This window comes from Limanda limanda, chromosome 3, assembly GCF_963576545.1.
Source record: "Limanda limanda chromosome 3, fLimLim1.1, whole genome shotgun sequence".
NCBI lineage: Eukaryota > Metazoa > Chordata > Actinopteri > Pleuronectiformes > Pleuronectidae > Limanda > Limanda limanda.
Genome location: NC_083638.1, coordinates 31,744,992 through 31,762,653, shown reverse-complemented (window position 1 = coordinate 31,762,653; position 17,662 = coordinate 31,744,992). Strand labels below are relative to the sequence as shown.

The following is a 17,662-nucleotide window of genomic DNA, read 5'->3' as shown; positions in this document are numbered from 1 at the left end:
CGCCTCCGGTTCCTGTCTGGCCAGAGGGCCTCATCCACATCAGAGGCAATGTTCTCCCTTTCCAAGCAGCGTTGGAAGAAACGCCTCGAGTGGCGCATGAAGCCCTGATAGGCCTCGACACTCACGTCGCCACAAGCCTCCTCCATGGCCTGGAGAAGTGGGACCTGGTCCTGTGGGTTCCGTTCATATACCTTCCACCTCCAAGCTGAAAAGAATTCCTCAGTGGGAGGTATAGAATGGAAAAATGCGGGTGGTCCTGGAACCACTCACGCACTTGAGCAGCCCGGCGGAAGCATTGTCCCAGATGACAACGTGATCGATCCGCTGTGGGTCATCTAACTGGCCAGGTGGTACCAGCAGGTCATGCAGGCCATCCAGGAAGACGAGGAGACCGGCAGTGTTATAGGCCCCTAGGTGGGCATGACGGTGCAAGATCCCATGGTAATTCATTGCAGCACACATTGTGTGTTCCCACCACGCTGGCCTGGGACCTCAACAATGGCCCACTGGCCAATGACGTCTCTGCCCCGTTGCCGCCTCTTCACCAGGTTGAATCCCACCTCATCAATAAAGATGTACTGGTACAACACATTAGCTGTGTCATGCTCCTGGATCCGCTGACACAGACAGCATGAGAATGCAAGTTACAGTATGGACACAGAGAGGTCAACACAGTGAGACACTGTAGAAAAGGAACAATATTGGAATACAGGTACAGTACATGCATGTCAGTGCTGAATGTATGGTACTTACAAGCACAAACTCTCTCCGTAACTCCTTGATGTGGTCTGTGATCTGTTCGAATGGGATCCTGTACACTTGTTTCATCCGCATGGCATTCCTATGAAGAATACGGTCCAATGTAGAGAGGCTGAAGGTCTGGACGTTTCTAAATGTAGCATGGTCAGCCAGGATCCTAGTTTTTATTTGTCTGAGTGTGAAAGCGTTGTTCTCACGAACCATATCTACATCCTGTTCGGCTGTGAAAATGCATGTTCTTCCTCCACGGTGTGGTTCTCTTTCAGTCCTGCAAAACACCTTTTGGAGGGTGGCTGGTGCTCCATGTATTCCAAACAGCATCACTGTAAACTGGAAAAATCCAGTTGGTGTTCAGTTGGTGTTGAGTTCTTCGTCATGAACACAAGGGGATTAAGGTAGGTGTCTTCAATGACTCTTTATTCGCTCCACACACACACATGTAAACAAACAAACTTAAATCACACGTAAAGCGACAAGCTTTGCAGCTTAGTGTCTCTGAGTTTCTGAGTCCTGGAGTGATCTCCTGGTTCCTGGTGAACCCAGCGCGCTACTGCTGATAAAGAGGAGAGAGTCATTAGTTGAACTGGAACACCTGTGTACAATCAGACTCTCTCCCTGGCACCGATCCCAGAACCCCATCCCCACTCCCTCGACGACTTGACTTTTCTTGTGGCACCTGCTAGTATCCCTTGCACAGGTCAAGAGAGGTGATGTTTTTGGCAGCCACGATGTTCTCCAGCAAAGCATACATTTTCGGCAGCGGGTAGGCGTCAAACTCTGAGATGGAGTTGAGCTTCCGGAAGACAATGCATATGCGGAGTGATCCATCCTTCTTAAATACTATAACCACTGGACTGCACCACTCTGAGTGGGAAGACTCAGAGTTTAAGCATATCCCCCATTCATGCTGCAGTCTATGCCCCAACTGTTGGTATGGATGCGGAGGAAGGGGCCTCACAGCCTTTCCGGAGCAGGTCCAATGGTCCCTGTACGTCCCAGCTATAAAGTAGCTCAAATGGGGAGAAACCTGCCCGTCATTCACTATCAGACGACTGATACGTAAATAAGTCTTGTGGCGACCAAGGTGTCCAACCCTTGGAAGTGTGTGTGCTAGCTGCATAATAAGTGAACATGAACAGCATACAACACCCCTGTATCAACATTGGACATTTTTTTACCCACACAGTTAACACTTGTCTTTTCTACCACCTTAGCAAACAATGGTTTCAATGTTTCATCTTGTCTCTGGTGAACAGCAATATTATCAGGCACTTCCCACAGTTTATCATTTAGAAAACTCAGGTTCATGTTCCATTGGCTTGAGCTGTTTCTCAAAGCGGCGTTGTCGACGGGATTTTCTTGGCCCCTTAGTGCCACCTTCACACACTGTCAAGGGTCTGGGAGTTGTTGGACACCAGCTTTCGCCTGGGATCGAGTAATCACAAAGCTGGAGTTATATTTATGCCCCTGCATTGTTCTATTTACCTGGCTGCAGATCCCAACAAGTGTCTCTGTGTTGGTTACCTGCTGACCCCAAAACACGCAGAGGGGTGTGTGTGAATGTATTGTTCTGTGTCTGGAACTTATCTTCTGTAAAGGTGTGACTTAAAGGCTGTGTTGGAGAGGAAATATTATAATTTATGGTTAGAGTGTTGTGTCAATCAGCTGAGTTCTTCAAACAAAGGACAAACACAGTTAAACCAGAGTAGAGCAAAATATCACTGTAGAATTCAGGTGGTCTCAAGATCAACTTCTGCAAGACATGAATAGACAAAAGGCTCACATGCTAGACAGTGGATGCAACATAACGTTTATGTGGAGCTGTACCCTAGATTGAAATGTCTGCTGTAAGCATGAACTAAGAATTCATTAAGTCAATTTCCATTACAAGCCACATAAGCTGTTTTCAGACATGAACTCTTGAAAATGTCTGCTTCATAGTTTCTCTTTGACACATGAAGAATGCAGCAGGAGATTCTCCAGTCAGACGGATTTACAACTAGAGCCTTGAGCATACAGAACATACATATGAATTCCATTGTTCTTACATATTGACACTGACATCGGCCCTTATCAACAAAAGCTCTTTTAAATCTTGTTACATTTCCAAGTGGACATCTTTGTAAGGATCTTCTACACACATGGCACCTATTTATAAGTTGCTTTGGCACATACAGCCCATCCAGATCATTTCAGGAGATAAGTACAGTGCATATCTGAAAGCAGCTAGAAACTCATGTCAAGGGCTTCACCGGCTCCACCCACAGACGCACCTGTCTTTCATCTACTGATTAGTCTCCCCAGTATATCTGCCTGCCTGTTCCCTTTGTCCTCTGCCAGATCGTTAAGTGTGTTCATGCCTGACCTTCCAGCGTTTTCCCTCCTGACTCATCTCCTGCCTGATTCCCATCGTGACCTGCCTGTTTTTCCCTGGACTTCCCTTTTGCTTACTCCTTGTCGGATTTGTTTGTTTTGAACTGACTGCCTGGCTCCTGACCTCTGCTCTGTCTATCCTGGATTCCCTCTTGCTTGCTCCTTCTCGGATTTGTTTGTATCGGACTGACTGCCTGGCTCCTGACCCCTGCTACGTTAAATAAACCTAAATGAACTTTGCTGATTCCCACTCTGCTTCTGTGTCGCTGTTTTTGGGTTCACGCCTGCCATTCTGCCAGCCCTGACATGTAGCCTGTGACACCAGTGAGGGGAAACGTTAGCAGGAATGTCTGCACCCTATATTCACATAATAACCTGTGTGCGCATGTAAAATATCATCAGTTGACTGACTCAATTTATGTTAGGTTACCTGCCACATGAGATTTACAAGAATAGAAAATATTAAAAAAATATTGTTCAGATTAAATATATATGTATGGTAACAGATGTAACACAATTATGGTAAGAAAAGAAGCAGGGCAACTGACAAATTATAACCCTACAATTACCTTACAAACAGATGCCACAGATAGAGAGCAACATTAGCATTCAGTTGGAGTTGTGTTGCCGCTTGTGTCCACCTGATGAATTTAAGTCCAATATCTGCTCTCCTCCAACTCCACAGGGAAATATGTAGTTCTTAAGCTGCTGATGCTCCACTATATTCACCAGCTGGTCCCATACTATGTCTGCTTAGCAGGTAGTTTACAGTGCTTTTAAGTAGGCTTCTTCTCTGAAAACAGCTGCCTGCTGCTGCTGGGACTGAGACTGATGACAGTCTGGATGTAGGGCTTAGAGTGGCTCCATCACTCCAAGCTACCTTTTTCGCATTGTACATTAGGAAATGTAAAATTTAGTTTTTATCCATCGCTGGGATAGTTATCCTCAGAGACACATTGTGGTATTAACTGAGTGTTGCAGGTGGGACACAAGATAAGCTGCTTCTTATCTGTGAGATGCTTTGACGAACTAAACGCTCAGCGAGGAACAGGAAAAATAAAAATAATTTCCTTTACCAGTGAAAGTGTTTTGTGCCAAACCTACATGATGTCCCCATTGTGTGTCAGCCTCAGAATCATTGCATTATGAGGCCCATTAATCAGTTTAATTAGAAGTCCATAGAAGAGCCATTATAATAGCTCACAAAATGACACAAGCGGCTCTTACTGATGACTCTTACCAGAACTTTTACTGTGAAATAATGTGCAATTGACTTCAGAATGCATTATCGCTTTACATTGCCTCAAGATAGCAATGCGGGTGACCAGACCAACAACCCTGCAGGCACTCAGATAGGTGAAAGTGAGTTATTTAAACAATATGGGTGCTGAATGGTAAAATTACAATGATATATCTAAGTAGTCTTTTGAAATCTGTAGATTAGTGTCAATAAACCAAATCATTGTGGTGATGCAAAAAAAAGGACAAAGTTCACAGTCCTTGTAACTCAATTTGGTCTGTATTTATATATTGCTTTTATAGTCTTGATGACCACTTAAAGAGATGCACTGTGTGAATGGGTGGATGGCAAGCGCTTTGTGAGGTCGTCAAGATTAGAAAACCGCTATATAAATACAGACGATTTGGTGAGTCCAAAAAAGTGAAAAGGTCTTATTTGAACTCTGAAAACGTCACACTCAGCTCGTACGTCCATTCCTGAAGATGCCACTTTTCGTACACTGTCAGTCACGTTGGACTCTCCCGTCTCCTCTCTGCTGACGACTGAGCTTCTCTGCAGGTGCTTTTCTTCAAATAAAAAATATCAACCCTGCCACGTAAATTAAGGATTTCACATCCATCCATATATCTATTTTCACCGCCTTCCTTACAGGGTCATTGGAGATAGTGAAATGCTTTAGTATCAATATGAATTCTCCATAACTGACCAGATGCTGTTGAAGATACTCACTTACAAAGGTCGTAGGCTCATTATAAGTAACATGGCAAGTGCTGAACCAATAAAACAGCAAAACTGCCAATTCAAAGCACAAACTTTGGAGATGTGTATGTAGGAAATGTGATCAGACAGTTGATCAGACAAGTTATAGTTGCACAATTCTTTTACCATTCATATTATTTTTTCTTCTGAAAAAGTTTTTACCTCATTGACTTTAAGTTAATCATAATGTTAATTTCATCTAAACATTCATTTCTAATCTGCATTAACACTGATCTATTCGATTTTGGTGTCAGTGTTTTTAATAAATAGATGTTTATTTATTTTTTGTCACAGTGAAACAAATAAAATCCATATGAATTGCATAGGTGTTTTCAAAAAATGTGTTTGATCATCTGTCAACTGTTTCTACACCGGATCGTTATTTATGTTAAGACACAGTTTCAGTGGCAAACAATGACGATTTCAGCAGAACAGACTTATTATTATCATTATCACATCACAAGAAAATTATACCATATAACATTATCTGTAATTGTGGTGATCTTTAGTTCTCAGCTACTGTTGGAGACATTATTAGAGCATAGTTTGACTTTTCCTCACTCTCATTCCCTTGTGGTCTCTACTTTTATGGTGACCAATTACATGTGTTTTTTTTTACTCTTTGTGTGGTTGTGTGTGTGTGGAGGGGGGGTTGTGTGTGCTAACAGCCACCATGCCGGTGAGATAATAAAATTCTGGTGAAAGAACTGTCCCTTTATAGACAAATTGTGTCAACAGTTAAAATGGTGTCTCTCTGGAGTAAATTACCTAAACTCAGACATGTGGTGAGTCATTGAAGGCAGGTTTTTATGATCCTTAAAGAAAACAGCAGAGATCTTTACCGGTCCTTTTCAATTAAAATAGGGGGGTTTAATTATATGGTGTTTGTTTCCCCGGGAACAATGAAGTGTTTTAAGTGTGGGCAGGAGGGGCACCTGGTGCGCTCCTTCATGGTGAAGGGTGGAGCTGCCTCCGGCGGGTAGCCTTCGCGAGCAGTCCAGCCTGAAGCTGCTGCTGATGGGCCCCCTCCCACCAGCAGCCTCCTCCATTCCTGGCTGGGCCACAGCCCCCTCCAGTCCTGGCTGGGTCGCAGTCTCCTCCTGTCCAGTGCCGGAGGGTCCCGGCTGACGACACTCCAGTTCCGGCGTCGGGGGTCAACACAGCGAGCAGCATAGATAACACTACAAGAGCTGCGCAGAGCCACCATGAGCCTGCAAAACGGCAGAGCTCCAGGGATAGATGGCCTTGACAATTCACCAGAGTTACTTTTACACACAACAAAGACAAACAGCTGTTTTCCTTATTAATGAATATTAACGGTCACCGCCTATTCCAAAAAATCTGTATATATTGTTGTTTTTTATATTGTTTTATATATATATATATATTGTTGTTTAATGTTGGATTGTTATTTATGTGCACCAACCACACCAAAGCAATTTCCTGTATATGCAAATATACTTGGCTATTAAAAGAATTCTGATTCTGATTCTTCCTGCTGATTTATGTATGTACTTTTGGTCCATCATAGGACAGGATCTGCTCGTTTATTGACTTGAAGAACTGGTGGCCGGCCTATCTGCTGTGCACAGATTACAAAATCCTGTCTAAAGCTCTGGTCCTCAGACTGAGGGAAGTTATGGCGTCCATCATCCAACCTGTCCAGACTTTCTGTGTGCCCCCGGCAGGCTCATAAGTTACAATGTCACATTGATTCGAGATGTTTTGGACCTCTCCAGTTCATTGGCGGTAGAGACTGGTCTTATTTCAGGAAAAGGCTTTTGACACAGTTGAACACCAGTATTTATGGCAGACTCTGGCTGCTTTTGGGTTCAACCCAGCCTTTATAGCCATGAACCTTTTAAAAAAAGAGAGAAGGCAGCAGAGGGAGCTGCAGGGGTCTCCACGCTGGGCCAGGTGGTGGAGCTGACCGGGCCGCAGCTGGAGAACAGATAGATTGGGGATCAAATCAACCAGGATTATAGAGAAAATACTGGAGCACTTGAAACAAAAACTAACAGGTCAGGACATCCTGCTTTTAAACTCTTTCGTGAATGGATCTTTTTCCCCCAATTTGGACGACCCTTTTCCCGGCACTTTCAGACCTTTGATACAAAAGACTCTTCTGGGCGAGAGAAACCATCTTTCATTGTTTTTACTAGTGTCGTCTGTCTGATTATTTTCTGTTTTTACAAGTTGTTTTTACCAGTTTTAAAGATGTTTTAGACAAGCAGGTTTTTATTTATAGTTTAAGATACTCGCCAGCACAAACAGAAAAGCCAGCTTTTAAACTTTGTTTTAGGGCAGCCCAAGATGGCAGGATATATAACCAGGAAGAGGAAGGTAGAGGAAAACCTGCATACTGAGTCGGTCCCTGTCTGCATAAACATGATTAAATCCAGAATATTGGTTGATTTTAATTTTTACAAAGCAGCAGTTGACCTGGACTCTTTTAATGATCTGTGGTGTTTCCAATAGTTTTTAAATTCTGTGACAGCTCGAAACTTGTTAAGGCAGATTACCTTGAGTTTATTTTGTATTGATTTGTTTTTTGCCAAAATGTTTGTTTTTATTATAATTTATTAGATGGTACAATGTGTGTAGATAAAAATAGTGCTTAATAAATATAATAGCTCACTCTCTCTCTCTGCAGGTAACTCTGATACCCTCCAGAGCTGCATGATTCATACAAAACAACTATTACTATTATACTATTCAGAGCTGAAACCTGATGGTGCACAACTGTTCCTGGTCTCTCTCTCGCTCTCCCTCCCTCTCTCAACTCTTTTCCACCCATCTCTCCTCTCCTCCACATTTTTCCCTGCTCACCCCAACCCGTCAAGGCAGATGGCCTCCCACATTGAGTCTGTATCTTCTAGAGGTTTCTTCCAGTTAATGAGGGAGTTTTCTATCTCCACAGTCGCCAAAGTGCTGCTCATTGTGGGAATGTTGGGTTTCTCTATAATTTGTAATGTCTTGACCTTCTATGTTAAGGGCGTTGAGATAATCTATTTTATGATTTGGCACTATATAAAATTTGTATTAAATCGTTAGTCTCAGTGAATTCAGATAACCCCAAGAGAACCAGGCTAAATTGGAGTCACTTCATGGTGCAGGCCCCAAGAGGACGGACTCAGTAAGCAATAGTGAAGGTGATACCACCTGTGTCTTCTTTCCTCTACCCTTCACTGTAGATCTCCAGGCTAACACAGCTTATCTCTGTAGAGCAGAGGGTGGATTTATGGGCTCTCTGGTCAAGACAAATCACCATTAAACAGGAATTTAATTCCTCAGCTGACACACACTTGACTGCACTCTGAATATTGATGGGGCTTTATGCCGTTGGTGAGTTGATGAGTTCTCACAAAGAGTATCTACTGTTCTCTTCATATATCCAAAGACTCAGTTGTTTCACCTGGTGGAGGGTTGAAGACAGTGAATACTTTTCTGAATCTCCATTGTTTTATGGTATGGAACACAATTTAGCTAACATATTTTTGCAATTGGTGCACATAAGCTAGTCTTTGGTGAAAGTCTGTGAATGTGCTCTCTGGGCTTTAACTTGAGTGATATGTTTTTTTACTTAATAAATAATAGTTTCAATCCTATCTGAACCAGGTCGTCAGTTTGTTATGCCTTCTGTATATCCCAATCAAGTGAAGGCCATGTAAGAGAGGCTCCCATTTCATTGTGACGAGAGACTGATACGGAAGCTCATTCGCAGTCACTCAAGCATGACGTTTCTGACAGAGGAACCATAACAAATCGCCTGAGTTGTTTTTTTCCAGAGTTTTTGGGTCGGTAGACATGCCAGATACCATAATAAAGTTTAGAAGCGCTAAAAAAGTGGAATTTTCATAATATTTCCCCTTTAAACTCAATCTCATCTGATTAGAAGGTCTAAATTAAAAGGTCAAAGTAACATTGACCTCAGTGATAGCAAGTTTCAGCTAAGACTCACAAATTAACAGATTTTGGATGGTCCAAGGTTAAAGGTAGAACCACAATGCAATTTTTGTTTTAACTTGTCCAATAGCTTTCGGAGTAATCCTGCTATCTAACAGACCAGGATCATAATGCAAGATCACTGGCCTTGTAACACCTGGTATTAACATCTGACTTGAGAGATCCAATCACAAGTGGCCAGGGTTTAGTACGTGTGTTGACACGTGGCATTAAATCCGTCTTGAATGTGTCTCCTGTGACCACTATTAATCGGATCTCAATTCCCCGCTCTACATACAAATGATCATGTACGTCATTAGTGTTAGTTAAGACAACAATGTTGTTTATAGCCAGTCTGTGTCCAATGCTGTGTGTGTGTGGACACGAGCGAGCGAAAGAAGGAATATAGAGACAGATCAGGAGAGTCTGAATTAATCTTGTGGAGCTCTGATGAACGATTTGACCAATTTGAGGAAAGTGTTGATCATTACGTGTTGTGTATCGTGCCGGTGGTAACAAAAATCAACGAGAAGAGAAAAAATGTATGACTCGTAGTGAAACTGCAGCGGCTCAGAGGACGTTAGCTGAGAAGGAAGTCCTTCATATTCTAAAAGAATGTGGACCTGACCACCTTCGAATGTGTTCCGGCGTGACTGGATTGTATTTTGATCTAAGTGCGTTCCCATCTGTACTTGGAGCTGCTGAACCACATGTTGATACCAGGAGTGTACGTGGCCACAGAAAAAATTAAGCTGTTGACCTGAATGCAGCCTCTGGCAATTTGAGCATCATGTTATGACTTAAATCCCCTGATCTCTGACATCTCTCTGACTTATGCGTGACTTAACAATTGCTTCTTCTCTCTGTGCATCTGCAGTTGGGGCTTTAGGATGACAGCAGGATGTGTGGGTGTGTCTGAGGACAGCAGCAGACAACATCCGTCATGGAGGTGGAAGGCACAGTGGAGACAGCCTTCGTGGATGTAGACCAGGGCCTTACTCTGGCCTGCATCGCCTTCCTCTGCCTACTTCTTATGGCCATGATCATCCGCTGTGCCAAGGTGATCATGGACCCCTACAGTGCAATCCCCACCTCCACATGGGAGGAACAGCACCTGGACGACTGAAATACTCATATACATATTCATACCATGTATATGTGTTTTCCTCCAGGAAACTATACAAGAAAAAGATTGTTCTTCAAGGTTTTTGTAGTGAGGCTGTGAATCAGAATGAAACCTTGATGACTCCACAAACTATTTCATTCCCAAAAGGCACAAGCAAGCCAAAAATCTGGTTAATCAAAATAAATTGAATATTTGCTTTTTATAGGGAAATTTGTATCATTTTAAAGACTCTTAAATGATGAAGAAGCACATAAGAGTGTACTTCCTCTGTTCAAAAGTTATTTTCCTTGAATACAAATTCAAAAATGTTTATGCTATATACGAGTGTATTGAAGTTGATTTTTATTCTTTTGTTACTTTAAAAAAGGTTCAGTGTGGTACTTAGACATTCTGCAGTGGTAAATGTAGAGAAAACCTCTCTGTTACTTCAAAGAACTATCCCTTCACAGAGTAGAGAATAGCATGCAGAAAAAAGGCCTGGGCATGAATCGCACTCATAAGAAATGTCCATAAGGACAAATTCTGGGATTCTGTCTGCCGACTTAGCCATTGAAAGAGTGACAATATTGTAACTACAGAGTAAAGCACATAAAATTGGCTTTTAGCTCTTCTACGTACCTAGAGATTTCTTCAGTAGCCCTGGGCCTGCCTTACATTCCTGTCTGACTAACAAAAACACTCACTAATGGCAATTGGACGCCAGCCTCAATTGACCGCACATTCCCTTTATGTCTTGAGGAATCAGCACACGAAGAAGAGAAGTGGCACAGCCTGAACACGTTGTTAACTAATACACCGTAATCAGGCTTTGGTTTTATAACTTCCACAAGACTGGCTTATGAAATAAAAAAATGTCAATGTTCCACATCGAGACAACGTATCATGTAAAAATCTATAGTCTGTAATTGTTGGCCTCACCTATTGTTCTAACTGAAAGCATAATTCCAGGTCATTACAACTTGTATCCCTGTAGTTTTGTCATTTAATTGTCAGCATACGCATTGCTAAGATCTGAGAACATAACTAACACTAAAAAGTAGTAATACACGTGTCTTTAGCTGCCAGCAAGTGTTACCACATAAAAGCACAGTTTAATACTTAGCGGATTACCTGACTGCCCATGTTTATCATGGTGTTTCCAGATCTCCGCTGCTGCTACAATGAACAATACAAATGGTCACCAAAGCTACAAAAACAACAGACAAGTTGTAATAAACCATTATCATACATAGTTTAGCCATTATGTGTTGACAACATCCTGTACACATTAGAAATACTGTGTAAGAACATAATACCACATTGTGGGTGACTAATTACATGATATTGCACAATTTTGCCACACCTTGTAAGATGAGGTGTCCACAAATTCAAGAAACACACAAGGTCACAATCACTCACATTCTGTCTTTACATAATGCTTAAACTAAAAAAATTATGATTGAGCACATACCAAGTACAAATGGACCCTACCCAGATGTCTCATGTCAAAATCAGTTTAAATGCATTAATGCCGAGTTATCCTAGCGGTAAATCCCCAAGCTTTTGTTTCACCAGGCCAACTCTGACTGGATTAGTTTTATAGTTATGTAAAAGTGAAATGTGTTCCGTATTATAAGATAAATTAGTCACTACCAGAGTACTTAGCTGAAATCGATGATTGTATATAAAGATGGAGGACCTGACTCCGCTGACTCCAACAGTACAAAAAGTAAGCCAAAATATCCTGGATATGGGCGCTGCCATCTTTTGCTGATGATGTAATTTGGGGTCTGCACTGTGGTGATTGTGCAGTGGAGCCAATTTATCAAAGTCCCACCAATACATGTGCTCGACCAATTGCGAGTGAATCTCATTTCACACTGATTTGTATAGCATCAAACAACTAATTAAAACCAAACATATCTGACCAAGAACTATCTAAAATGACACACTTTGTACATCAGGTTGTACAATTTGTTCTAAGGCGATTTCTTCTTCTTTGCTTATTTCTCTGATAAAAGGTAAAACTGCACAGACAAAGAAAAATAGTTTAAAATACAGTAGATATCAGCAAATTCTGGATGTGAATGGCTTTACAAAACACAAGCTAAAACCTTTGGTCCTCACATTGCCCTGAGCTGAACATCGTTGAAAACTGTGAACAACTCAGACATCCTGTACATACATGCAACCTAAATATATTTCAGAGCTTGAAATGATCTTATAGGAAGAATAGAAAGACTCTTAGCTGAAATAAAAACAGTGTTCGCCAGTTGTGACATCTACCAAGCGAGGCCCTTTCTAAATATGGACAATAGGGTTGATGCCATCCATTCAACGTCTTCAAACTTTTATTTAACAATAAAATAACATTTGTCAGGAGACACAGTTTTCACTAATGCAACTTACCTCTGAAATTCCAGCTGCCGTCATGGTCAGAGTCTTCACAGACACTGAACATTAAGTAAACAGCTGAAAAGTGAAACATTTTTTAATAATCACCTTCCTCGTCTTGAAAAATTGAATAAGACTGCACCACAAGCCAGGTATTGTTCCACTAATGAAGTCCAAACATGCTACTAGCACAATGGGAAGTGTAGGATCCTGGGTTTTTGGAGTATGTCCCATGGAAGTGTGCAATATCATAGTGTGTTTCTGCTGATTAAGTTATCATTTTTTCATTAGATTCTTACAAGTTCCTTAAGTCTATGGAATTAATATATATCTGGAGTGTCCCTTTACCTCACACAAGATGTCAGAAAGGAAGCCTTTGTCTATTTATTTGAAACCACTCAAAAAGATTTTGCTTGTTTTTTAGAGTTGGGACATTCTCGCAGGACTTGATTGACTTGCTTGAGATTCAGCGTCTGAGTATATGCACTGAGCAGTTTTAGCCTTTACAGTAGCAGTCATGCTTGCTTATGTTTTATTGGCATAGCATGTCCTCTACTGTTGCTATACAAAATGCAAACACAGGGGCACACCAAGACACTGCTTGTGTTCAGAAATCTATAATCTTGTTTGCTTTGCCTGTCTCAGATATTAGTTTAGAACAAGCTGAGGTGTTCCTTTCCTTGTTGCACTTAAAGGTCCAGTGTGTAAGATTTAGGTGAAAGGGATCTATTAACAGAAATTAAATATCAAATAATCCTAGTGATGTTTTCACGAGGGTGTTTCATCTAAATTGTAAATGACCCTTGAATGGGCCCTTTATATTGAAATACTCTATATTTACATGGGGGGCGGGGGGGTCACCACAGGTTCTCTTTCATGTTTGGAAGAGGAGGATAAGGTGAGGGGTATTCAACTGCAACGTGACACTTCCCCACTTTATGTCACTAAATTCTACACACTGCAACTTTAACTGAATCTGTCTTTGACTTATCTACCTGCACTAAAAGCATTTATCATCTATGAAATGATTGTCAGTTGCATGTTATGTTGAGTTAAGTGCCTATGCTTACAGGAATCCACATACAAGAGCCATTTGGCACAATGCTGAGTTCCACATTACTTTCATATGCTGGACATCAAGAGAGATGGTGGCAGGGAGTGTGAAAGTCAACAGTTTACTGATACGCTCGGCTTAAAATCTGTGGAGTGGCGGTTTTGAAATAAACTCCTGTTTCATATGCTGTAAAACAATGAGGGTGAAGCATGCTTCAGAGTTCAGCAGTAGCATAGAGTGAGGAAGAAGAAAATCTACTGAGCATTGCTGCACCTCGCAGTCTTTTATCCACACCACCGATTATATGCTCCAGTTCTGTTTATGCTGCAGAGGCTCACATTTCGCGAAAGCCTGAAATACAATGTGAATGTACAAAATGGTCTATACATATAATAGACCTAGAATCAAAATGTAATCAAATTCCTTTAACTTGCTGACTTTGTCTTTGCATATTCAAAGAAACTAGTGCACCGCTCAAACCCGGCCCTCAACGGGTTATCATTATCTCATATATCTCAGCTTATCATTGTTTTGCATGAGCTCCATTTGGAGGTGAGGAAAAATAACTTCTTGGTGTAGTAAAATGATTAAGCAGAATAGAGTACAGCTATAAACCTGCATATGTGACTAAATTAACAAACACAGCAGGAACTAAGACCACAATGGAGCCATAACTGAGCCATTCGTGCAGCCATGTTGTAAGTGTGAACCAGCTGGGTTCAGTGGATGTGAGGCATAGTAGAAGCTGCTTCTGCAGACTTTGCTAAGCCTCCAAGAATCTCGAAAAATAGCAGCATGTATGAACAAGTTGACTGACTGAGTCCGAATTTGTGAGGTGCCTCACAATCTAAAAAAGACTGGACAGCAGTGCAATAAAGATGATTTTAAATTATGTACCTGTCATTTTATGTGCTTTATAAGTAACAAAGGAAAGTAGGACCACATCAGTTTAAAGATGTAATTGGTTCACACTAAAGGCCTGATGAAATATCATCCAGAGTTAATCCACGGGGAACCGTCTGCCAGCCCCAAGGCCAATTTCATCACTGTCTGTCTGGCATAATAGGCTAAGTAGTAGAGAGATGGATTCTCTGAGCTCAGAGTCAAGGGTGTATCCCGCACATTCAACCACTCTCAGGGCTTTGAAGGTCTTGTTCATGGTACACAGTGAATTACCATAATGAGGTCGGAACTGTATTGTGAGAATGTAAAACAGTGATTTAATTTGCTGTGGCTGTTAAATTATTTCCTGTCTCTCTCCTGCCTTTCACCTTGGCTCAGTGCTGGCAGCCTCCTCTCTGCTCCTGCCCTGTTTCTAAGAAAAGGTCAGTCTTCCTCTCATGTTGGGGGCGCAGGGCAACGTTAACCACATTCAGTATGCATCTAGCTGTGTGAGTGTTCCCTGCTAAAAGCTCTCTGATTTTTAGATTTCTGCAAATTCTGCATGAGTATTTCAAATTAAATCCTGGTCTTATATGCTAGCTCTTTGTTTGTATCAGGACAAGCAGTTGTCACTTATTATACTGCCAGTGTAATGAGGGGCAATGTGAATATTGTATTTCTATATCTTTTTATTTTACTGTCACTGTTATAAGAAATAAAAGGAAGGGTTTACATGGAGAGAGCTATTTGGGAGGCCACAGATAGCCGAACTATTTATGGAGAAAAAAGCAACATCTAAGGTTATAGCTAATGTTTGGTTTAATTAATATTATGGTATACAATGGAGTTTTAAGACCACCTCCCCTAAATTCCCTATCCCGGTGGGCCTGAAGTGGCAGTAATTGTACAAATAATCAAGTGAACATTTAAGATATCAAATTAAGGAAAAAACTTGTCAGGATTGGTGGGATTAGATGGACCCAGGAGCAGAGATAGTTAACAAAAGTAGTATTTAATATAAAAGACGCTTAAACTAGACAAACACTAAAGGAGTTAAACACAAAACTTAAACACTAAAGGAGTAGCAAACTGGAAAGACAAGAACATGAGGAACAAAACACAAATAAGCTTACACGAGGCTCAGGAGATCAGGACAGCAACCAGAAACACAGCAGGAAAAACAGACAATCCGACAGAGGACAAAGGGAAGACAGAGGCTTAAATACACACAGGGAAGGCAGGGGCAATTGAACACAGGTGAAACACATGAGGGCAAGGCTGATAATCACAGACAGGAAGAAGACGGAAACAACACACAAGGAAGAGGGACTACAAAATAAAACAGGAAACAGAAACAGGGTGTGCAAACATGAAAACAACTACAACAAACACTATAGAGATTTACTAAACAGAAAACACTTTTACAAACATAGACTAAAGTGCCAGATCCTGACAAAACTGTTGGAGAGCTCAGTGTAGAATGATAAATCATCTGTCACCTGGCGAAAGATTAGGCTAGTAGTGTGTGTTTTTGCTATGAGGACCAGGTGAGACTGTTTGATGACTGTGGTCCTATTCATTTTGTTGTTGTGTGGGAGTAAAATTTTTTTGTCTTTTCAAGTTGCTTAGGACAATAAATCAAAAATGTCTGACTGGGATTGTAGCTCATAATTTACACTGGAGAACATCAAGATCAATTCTCAATTTTAACCAAAGGTTCTTTTCCTCTGCAAAAGGACAGATGAAAGCATGATTTAGTGAATGGTTTGGTAAGTAATAAATCACTCACAATTGTACCTTACTACAATCACAGTGTCAAAGTAGTACAGAAAGATTTGTGTTTATGTGTGTGTAAGAGAGAGAAAGATTGTTTTTTTTAAAAACACTTTATTAAGATATTTTCATTCTCACAAACCGAATGTCTAAATAAAGTGCTGATGCAAATAAAATATAAAAAATACATGATTCAGATAAAGAGTGTGGTTAAGACAGCTGATTGTTAGTAACATTGCAGATGATGTTATTAAAACACCAGGATTTTTTAAAAGACTCAAGATCAGAGTTGGGTTGGAGTCTTGCCCTAAGGTTTGTCACCCACACTGCCATTGCTTCCTGCCTTCTCTATTCTGTTTTTCCTGCTTATGTAAATTGCCAGATTGGCTTTACCTGAGAGGAAGTTGAGGAGCTGCCACTTTAACTCCTTGTTAAATTTGTTGTAGCCAGCTTTCATGATAAAAAACATCTCAGTAAAAATTACGTTAAAAAGTCTAGAAAATGTTAAAAGAGAGACGAGGCTTGTCAGTCTCTTGCACTCTGTAAAACGTGATAAACAGCCTCATGCACATCGCAAAAAGGGCAATTGTTAGGAACTGAGGGATTTAGAACAGAAATAAAAATGTTGAAGCAACGGCACAGTGTAAAATTCCCCCCCGGTGGTCGCCAGTCCGTTTTTTGAGGGGATGTTGATATATAAAATCCTTCACTGTGGGTTGGGTCGACTTTTGCCCCACCTCTTAGACTACACAGTGGGGGGCCTGATGCTCAGTCCGGGCTGGGGGATGCTGTTCACACAGTTTCTGTAGATCTTTTTTTCTGCTCTTTTGATCCTACACAGAGGGTTTGTGGTCGTTAGCTACAGTGAGTAGGGGCCCTGCTTCTGCCCCAACCCTGGGCTCAGGGTAGGGGTCTGCAGCATCAGGTTTAGCTTCTTTGTTGTGGTAGGCTATCAGGAGGCTCTGATCTTTTCCAGAGAGCCTCTGGGTCAAGAGCTCCAGGATCCTCTGGGCCACCCGGGTAGACTGCAGCCCCATCAGAGAGCCCAGGGCCTGGGTGTTGTTTAGCGCCGTCCCCACTGCATCCACCAGCTGCTCTAGGGTAGGAGTTCTAGACCAGGTCATCAGCGCCGACATCAGGCCGGGTGTGGTTCTGTTGCTGACATCTAGTCCAACCAGTGTAGAGGGTCGGCTTTTAGGTAGCTTTTATGGTAAAAAAAAAGGGCCATTTAAAAACACCTTGATAACAAAAAACTTAATTTTAGAAATTTAGAATAGGTTAAAAACAGGATCATCCAACCCCAGGTTAATGGCACGCTAAGGATGCTGCTGGCCACATCTCTCACATCAGATCTGCCTCGACCTGTGAGGTAGATTTG

At 41.5% G+C, this 17,662-nt stretch overlaps 1 protein-coding gene across 1 annotated transcript; it reads left to right on the top strand.

Annotated features, from left to right (window-relative positions):
* The first annotated feature begins 10,019 nt into the window (after positions 1 to 10,019).
* Positions 10,020 to 10,202, top strand: LOC132998472 (cortexin domain-containing 1 protein-like). The gene has a single exon (XM_061068141.1). The coding sequence runs from the start codon at positions 10,020 to 10,022 to the stop codon at positions 10,200 to 10,202; it is 183 nt and encodes a 60-aa protein (XP_060924124.1).
* The last annotated feature ends 7,460 nt before the right edge of the window (positions 10,203 to 17,662 follow it).